Source organism: Protomyctophum parallelum (assembly GCF_964188405.1).
Source record: "Protomyctophum parallelum genome assembly, chromosome: 16".
Classification (NCBI taxonomy): domain Eukaryota; kingdom Metazoa; phylum Chordata; class Actinopteri; order Myctophiformes; family Myctophidae; genus Protomyctophum; species Protomyctophum parallelum.
Genome location: NC_139711.1, coordinates 40281954 through 40291188, shown reverse-complemented (window position 1 = coordinate 40291188; position 9235 = coordinate 40281954). Strand labels below are relative to the sequence as shown.

At 46.2% G+C, this 9235-nt stretch overlaps 1 protein-coding gene across 1 annotated transcript; it reads right to left on the bottom strand.

Moving 5' to 3' along the window:
• Positions 1–310: 310 nt before the first annotated feature.
• LOC310873790 (soluble guanylate cyclase 88E-like) lies at positions 311–8102 on the bottom strand (the record flags this gene model as incomplete). The annotated part of the gene is made up of 13 exons (XM_083786342.1): positions 311–421; positions 511–657; positions 1135–1281; positions 2280–2409; positions 3160–3283; positions 3429–3515; positions 4118–4202; positions 4562–4681; positions 5496–5619; positions 5707–5841; positions 6141–6280; positions 7291–7431; positions 8031–8102. The coding sequence occupies 13 exons, from the start codon at positions 8100–8102 to the stop codon at positions 311–313; spliced, it is 1563 nt and encodes a 520-aa protein (XP_083642468.1).
• Between the last annotated feature and the right edge of the window lie 1133 nt (positions 8103–9235).

The following is a 9235-nucleotide window of genomic DNA, read 5'->3' as shown; positions in this document are numbered from 1 at the left end:
TGGACGGGTCTTTGAGGTGGTCTATGGAGCGCACCATGTCCAGAGCCATGTCACAGATGTTGTGGGCGTGGTATTTGGTCTTCTCTGGCGCTCCCGCCACGACCATGTACGCATCTCCAATAGTCTCGACCTGGAACGTACAGTACATGCAGTGACATGCTAGCCCCAATACGTTCCCTCAGTCCCTACGCTCATTCTGCAGCTCCGAGATGAGGTCACATCCACCGATTTAAACGCTCGTTTAACCGTTTAAACTTCGATTTTCTTGGCCGCTTCTAAGTTTAAATTAGTTTAGCATGTTAGTCGACCTTCACTTTTTGGATTCAATGTGCAGAAAAGGGTAAGAAGCGTTCCTGGTTGAAACCATGCGCCGTTTCTGAACCGCGGTGGGAGGGGGCTTGGATGTGACCTCATCTCGGAGCTACAGAATGAGCGTAGGGACTGAGGGAACGTATGGGGCTAATGACATGCATGACGTATACAGTACTGTACATGCAGTGGCAGACAGACCTTGAAGACGCGGTGTTTCTCGCTGAGCGTGTCGAACAGCGTGTACATGGTGTTCAACATGGAGACCACCTGCAGGGGCGTGATGTGAGAGCAGATGCGCGTGAACCCCACCACGTCACTGAACAGGATGGTCACGTCAGGGAACACCTGGAGAGAGAGAGAGAGAGAGAGAGAGGAAGCACACAGTCATGACTCTATAGTCGTGACTATATGTCACGATGTCACGATCACGTTTCTTTGCTCCCGGTCCGATTCCGATCATCGCAGACCATAAAGTCGAGTATGTTCTGAGGGGCGTGGCTACCGTTACAGTCTATGATCGGGATCCACCCCCCCCGTTCGAGTCAAAATAAAAACCAACGAAGAAGAAGGAGGGAAGTCCCGCCTCGTTGTCTGGGCCAGCCAATGGCCAGCTGGGCCCAAACGGATCTAGAAAGATGGCGATTTAGAAATTCAAGGACTGACAGGCTTCAACTTACGTCCATATCAGACCCGGAGAACGCTTTGTCCATAATTTTTTACAGTCTATGGATAGAACCCATGTGGTCCAAAGGCGAGAGCTCTACCGACTGAGCTACCTGCACACAAAAGGACAGACATATATGACACACAAAGTCCATTTACCTCACATGTGTTGACAGCAGGCTCTCCTTTGCGCAGCCTCTTGGCCACGGGCTTGGGGATCATTCTGTACAGAAGATCATCCGTCTTCTTCATCTCATAGTCCAACATCTTCATGCTCTCCTCCAGTTTACTGGACTTCTTCTGCTCCTGAACTCACAGAGATTGGTTGGTTGGTTGGTTGATTGATTGATTGATTTCTTTATTGATCATGTAATAAAAATCACACTCGTGTGAACTGAGGGGCTCCTGGAAATGTTTTTTTGCAGTGCTCTAAACAAAGAATTGATTAAATCAATTAATTACCAGCTGCATTATTATTATTCTCTGAAGCGGAACTATTGTGTTCAAACCGTTTGTTCCCGCCCGGACATATTTGCGGTGCGCACATACGTCAGCCAATGAGAAAACCAGCTGGACTAGCTTGCACACCGATTATCCACACTTTTCCTGGGCTGTGTGTGCTCCACTTCCTGTCAATTTGATCCAATGAAATCCAATGAAACTGGTCAGATGACCAATGATATCCAATGAAATCGACAGCACACACAGCCCAGGAAAAGTGTGGATAGACTCAGCTTGCTATTGCATAGCAGCTGGTAAACATTCCATAGAATCGGCTGCCAGTGCCACCTTACGTAATTCCGAATATAAAACATGTAACGTGACCCACCATAATCAAAAGGATAACACAAAACAGCTTGTTTCCATTGCGGCCCTAAATACACAATTTGGAATACATTTTTATAGCGCTTTTCTATGTGCTTAGTGCTTACTCAAAGCGCTGTACATTTGTACAATGGTCCATTCATTTACACATTGGGAGGTGAGGTGGTGCCGGCATCCTTACATTCACACACCAACGGTGGCAACCACTGGGAGCACGTCTTGCTCAAGGACACTTTGACACTGACTCTGGGGGAGTTCCCGGGATCGAATCCGGGTGCTCTACCCCTGAGCCACTGCCGCCCCTTTAGTATGAGGTTTGTATGATGTCATGTTGTAGTTTAGCTCTGTTGGGTGCACCGTGCATGAAATGTACTCCACACACGCACGCACAGTCGCGCACACACACGGACGCACGCACAGTCGCCGACACACACACACACACACACACACACACACACACACACACACACACAGTCTACCTGTATGAGAGCTCTCTTAAGTTCCTCGGACTGCTGCGTTCCTGCCAGCACCAGGTCTCTGCTGGAGTCGTGCATGCTCAGGTCGTTGATGTACAGACCGGTCTTAAACATGGCACTGAGACTCTCCATCCTGACAGACAGACAGACAGACAACATGCTCAGGTCGTTGATGTACAGACCGGTCTTAAACATGGCACTGAGACTCTCCATCCTGACAGACAGACAGACAGACAACATGCTCAGGTCGTTGATGTACAGACCCGTCTTAAACATGGCACTGAGACTCTCCATCCTGACAGACAGACAGACAACATGCTCAGGTCGTTGATGTACAGACCCGTCTTAAACATGGCACTGAGACTCTCCATCCTGACAGACAGACAGACAACATGCTCAGGTCGTTGATGTACAGACCGGTCTTAAACATGGCACTGAGACTCTCCATCCTGACAGACAGACAGAAAACCGAACTAATGCCTATTGCAGTGGTTCCCAAAGTGGGGTCCGGGGACCTTGAGGGAGTTCCAGGGGGTCCCCAGCTAAATGATAGTTAGGAACCAATTGGACCTTTATGGATCTGTAACTCTGAGAGTGTACTAATGGAACCAAATGGACCTGTTAGGGTCCATTAACGGGTCCATTTGGTTCCATTTGTACACTCTCAGAGTTAAATTAACGTTGATTTTACAATATAAATTGGAGGTGCGAGTGATAGAAATACCATTAAATGGGGGTCTGTACAATGTGGGGGTCCTTGACATGACAAAGTTTGGGGACCACTGGCCTAGTGGACAGTATGTCAGACCAACCACATGCACCCGTGTGTGTATGTATGTATGTGCAATTGTGCATGTGTGGCTGTTTTGTTTGTCTTCCTTACACAGGCGTTCCCAGGAAGATGATGGACTCCCACTCAGGCATGTACCTCATCTGTCCCTTCAGTCTCAGACAGCGGCTGCCCATCCCGCCCTCCCAGCTCTCCATAGCGTTAGCAGCGTTACCGTCTACAGAGGTGGGAGGGAAAAGTACTCAAAGGATTTACTTATAAGACAAAAGTATCAATACCGCAACATAGAAGTTTACTCGGTTACAAGTAAGAGTCCGGATTTCAAAATGTACGTATAAGTGAAATATCCCTTTATAAGTGACCTTTGTAGTCGTCTGCGATGATGGACTGAAAGGCCATGAGCTCCACGTCCACATCAGCGGAGCGGTTGGGGTTCTCATACTCTGAATCTGTGGACAGGACAAATAAGACGGGTGCTTAGCGGTAGTTCGACGTCGCAATAATCCAACATCCATAAATCCAACTCACCAATATTCCGACTACAGAGCCCCATACTAACCATATATCATGCATGCCCGCACGCACGCACGCAAGCACACAACACACTGTGATGCCCCACACACATTATAGACACACAGTATGTGTAGTGGTTAGGGAGCACCTGCCTAATTGTCTCCCTATAGGTGAGCCTGGGTGGGGCACTCCATCTTGATTGCTCATTGGAGAGCACCTGGGCCCGGTGCCTCCAGTGAGCTATAAAAGCAATGTCCCTGCCATTCACTCAGAGAGATCCAGAGGAGGCAGACCTGCTGTCTGTGCCTCCAATGCCCGCTTGCCTCCATGTCCTGCTTATGTTATGTTTACCTTATCCTTTCCATCCACACACACACCACACCACTGATTACTGACTCCACACCTCATAGGACCTGTTGCTTGATTATGTTGTTATCCAGTTCAGTTATTTAAGTTAATGTCTAGGCCTATTTTACAATAAATATATACTTTGTTCAACTTTCGACACACTAAGGGTCTGAATGGCTCCCACTCTTACTCTGGGCTCGGTTGTGGAGATTCCGTTCTCTCTTCACGGGTTCCTTGGACATGATCTCGAACAGGTTGTTAGGATGGGAGATGATCTGAGTACAAATTCACACGGTCACACATACACGGCACTGTACTGCTATTCAATAAGCAGTCATTTATATGTGGGAGTGTTACAAAAAGTCTACACAATTAGAGAATGTAGAGGAATTGTTATTTTGATCAACGTTTGCCTGTTGTCTCTAATGGTGGCAACATCAAAACAGCATGGAATTGTGGACAAGATCTTATCCAACGACAACATGCTATAGTTTTGGGTCTACTATAGGCTAAATCTCATCAAATGGTGGTCCGGGGCTCAAATGTGGAATAAATATTGGGCCTTGGCATGAAAAAGGGTTGAAAACCAGTGCACTACAAGAACTAAGGGACGTGTTAATGCGAGAGATCGCACCATGTTCCAGCCGAACTCCACCAGGGGGCGCGCCAGGATGAAGGCGTCGCCGATCTTCTTCCCGTCCAGGTCAGGGAAGACGGTCGCCAGACCAGAACCCACGTTGTGGACCACCATATCCTGTTGACACAAAGCAACCATATATGGTGTTGAACCACCACCATATCCTGGTGACACAAACAACCATATATGGTGTTGAACCACCACCATATCCTGGTGACACAAACAACCATAATATGGTGTTGAACCACCATATCCTGGTGACACAAACAACCATATATGGTGTTGAACCACCACCATATCCTGGTGACACAAACAACCATATATGGTGTTGAATCACCACCAAATCCAGGTGACACAAACAACCATATATAGTGTTCAACCACCACCATATCCTGGTGACACAAGCAACCATATATGGTAAAATAAAATGGTGCATTCATATAGCGCCTTTATCCAAGGCGCTTTACATAGATTGTCAATTCACCCATTCACACACACATTCATACACTGATGGCCACGGAAGTAAGAGAGTGGCGAGAGTGATCTCGCCGCAAAGCAGGTGCCTATGGGCTATAGTTCCAAACATTGGAACTATCCCATTGAGATAGAATGAGCACTTCCGCATTCCATTGTTACAATGGGAGTCAGCGCTAGTGTCGCCACTCTCTTACTATTCCACTCGGAGGACTAGCTTGCACATCAATGATAGACTCATGCTTGCTATTGCATATAGCAGCTGGTAAAAACAGTCATCAAGAATCATAAGGAAGCTAAGAACATAACTACACTAAAGCCACGATTATAGAGGGCTATGTCAGTTTAGCCTTGCATACGCCTGTGAGGTTGTCGAGGCTATAATGCACAAGTGCTACGGCAAGTGTTCCGGGCTAGGATGCAGTCTGAAGAGGTGAGTTTTCAGATCGGAGGATACCTGTCTGAAGACGATGTTGAAGGGAAACACCTCAAAGAAGAAGTCTGAGGTGATGGGCAGTATTTCCTGCTCCTCTTCATCTTCCTTCATGATGTAGCGATATGCCGAGTTGTCAAAGTTCAGCCTTGATGTGGTTCGAAAACAAAAACATACTCACTATATCGTAATTTGAATGAACATGAATTAACAAGCATGTGTGGGTGTCACATACCTCATGGTAACGTGGGAGTAGTCTCCCACCAGCTGCTCAGAAAGCACCTCCACGTGGATGTCTGTGTCGTAGAACTGCTTCCCCATCTGTCTGAGCTGACCCATAGCATAGTGGAGGTACCCCTTCCTCTTACTCCTATAGGACACGCACACACGCACGCATGCATGCATACACACATACACACATACAGAGGGACAACTGTCACTGACCCATAGCATAGTCGAGATACCCCTTCCTCTTACTCCTATAGAGCACACACGCACGCACGCACACACACATACAGAGAGACAACTGTCACTGACCCATAGCATATAGATACCCCTTTCTTTTAATGTATGAAGGAACCACACACACACACACATACACACAGTCACACACAGTCACACACACACGCCTGTGTGTGCATGCATGCTTCTCGTCCCCTGTTCCCTGACCTGTAGTGCAGGGTGACTCCGGTGGCGGACTCCTCCTGACAGAAGAAGGTCGGTGGCTGGACCTTCGGGTAGCTGAAACGAAGGTACTCGTGGAGATTGTCCAGCCCGTTGACAAAGTCACGCACATGACGACCCAACACCTGAGGACAAGGACACAAGTAGTGAACACACTTAAGTCCAGTCTGTTAAGGCCTATTCATACTCTAGTTTTAGGTGATAAGATGACAATCGAAACGGTGGTTAGTAAAAACAGATGTGTTTGGGTGATCGTGAGCGGTGAAGCGCTTACCAATACGACGTGATGTCATGTTGTAGTTTTCGGTGGTCACCTTATCACCTAAAACTAGAGTATGAATAGGCCTTCACACGTTACACTCTCGAAAGATATTGAGGTCATCCTCATTTGCAGTGTCGTCGAGATACACATAATACAACATTTCAAAGCAATAAACAAAAACAGAACAGAACGTCGCGTGACGTACCACACGTCTTAGGCTATGTTTAAAAACAGTTGCAGACACTTGGAGGTAAGTCTGCAATCAAAGATTTAAAATGACCGTATGTTATGGGAGAACAGATCTTTAATTTAAGCTGTAGTGTAGGTCATTCCACGTCGTTGGGGCACTATAGTTAATAGTTTCTTTTCTAGATTTGTATTATTACAAAACATACATTAACCACTTCAGCCCTATATATATTTTGGCCATTTGAAAATAGCTGATCTAATTCCGGACTTTTACTTTTACAGAGTATGTCTACTTTGCAGTATTGATACTTTTGCTTGAATAAGAAATCAAAACTGAGTGTTGCAACTCTGTGTGGGGGTCCACGGAACTTCTAGACCCCCAGGAACACGTCCAGGGGGCCGGGCCGGTTCCGGTGAGCCGCTCGGCATCCAAAACGCTTGGTGGTGAAAATATGCTATTTCCGTGCTCAGACCCAGGGACACAGCCAGCCAGCCAGACAGACAGGGACACACATAGCTGTCTATCTATAGGAGTGGTAGCACCACTCAAAAATGTGAGTACTTTTTACTTTTTACTGACTGGCACCAACAACACAGTATGCAACAACTTTCTGTCATGTTGCACCATGAACAACACAGTTTCTACTGCCTCTTCTTCTGCTCTAGGAGTGTTTGTTCTCTCACCTTGAGGATTCTGTCATATCCGTACTTGCCCACGAAACCCAGAAAGTACACCCCCCAGGAGTTCATCAGGTCGCTGTAGGGAGTGCCTGTCACCCCACTGGCAGCCTTTGCAATGCGAGGAATCACACTTTCACTGTACACCTACACGCACACGCACACACACACAAATTACAAACAAACGTCCATACTGTAACATTGTTATTTGTTACCCTATTGGCTTGAATATTTTTTTCCAATGGAAATTAGGGTCGTATTATAATCGGGGACTAGACAATTTGGAAAGGGATGTCTGGAGTTCTCTGGTGGAGCTGTTGCCCCCGCGACCCGACTATGGATAAGCGGTTGAAGATGGATGGATGGATGGATGGACTATAGACAATTTGACATTCAATGTTATTTTTCTACAAATGAGTCTTGGAAAATGGGGGGTTGACTTATAATCAGAGTCGTCTTATATTCAGGACAATACGGTATATTGTTATGTCTGTAAATGTTCTGATGAATTGAAAATGGAGGACCTTATGTAAACAAGTCTTAGTGCTTTTTCTGGTTTTGTATTGACCTGTACTTCCCCTGAACTGTATACCCATCGTGCAAACTGTTAATAAAATGTTCAATCAATCAATTGCAGACAAAGCATTAGGCCTACCATGCCATTATCAAAAGGCTGATGACACAAACAAACAAAATACCTGATGGGTGACAAAGGAGTGCAGCCTGACATCTGCCCTCTCTCTCACCAGCTTCCACACGTCGTCTCCATACGACTCCTTGATGAAGTCGTGAAGGCTCTCGCACAGCAGCCCGTACATGATCTCTCCCCCAAATAACTGTACTGTATACACGCAAGTGTGGAAACAACTAACCGGAACACCAGTGAGTGGAACAATGCTTTTTACTGCCTGGTTTTCATCCGAAACGTCCACCCCATGCACCTCCTTACTTGACAGCCAAACAGAGAGTTTTATCTGCTGTGCCGGACCGCCACAATCACATTTGAAAGTGTCCGAGGCTCTTTGCATCGTGCGACCTTAAGAGTAAATGGGCCTCTATTGTATTGCTGTCAGCTGTCACTGCCTGATGGTCCTGTATGTGTCTATGTGTTTCTATGAGTGACATGGGGACCACCTCTCACATACAGGTGACACCTTTCAAAAGCTTTGTTGTGTTGTTCCGTTTTCAAACGGACGTGGACACCGCACATAATATACTGAATTGTTCAAAGATTGCATTCTATACATTGATTGTCTATGATTGTTTTAACTATAATGTAGCTCTGGTCCATATAGCCCTATTAGGGCTATATGGACCAGAGCTAACTATAATGCAACACTCTGGGATTCCCTGTGAAGGAAAAGTGTAATGAAAATATCATTTAGTATTAGCCTACTACTGTATGGAGCCACATTACCGACAATGGAGTCTGCTAAAACCTAATAATTTAGTAATATAATGCATGCATCACTACTGGCCATGAATACTGTATCTATTGGATAAAGGCGCTATATAAATGGACCATTTACCATTTATCTATGTTTGCAGACTATGCCTGCGTGTGACTCAGGATGACTGGGATGAGGCTTCCTGCCAGGTGACTGTGGTAGTTACTGTCCAATCTCAAGGTAAAAGTCTTACTATTTATCATATACATTGCTGTATATGCGAACTCTGTTCTCCGCATTTGACCCATATCTCTTGGAGCGCTGAGCATTTGTATATTTGTATAGTTGATCTAAACCCCCCAATCCAACCCTTGATGCCGAGCGCCAAGCAGGGTCCCATTCTTACAGTCTTTGGTTAGCCCTCCAAGCAGAACCCAAATGCTACTGAAGTTTCTGACATTTGGACGACTCAGATAGCATTGGGTCCTGTTGCACGTCGTCCATGCCACCTGTTTAAAACATTTACTCCATGTTTACCGGCTCCCCGCGCTCTTTGACGATAT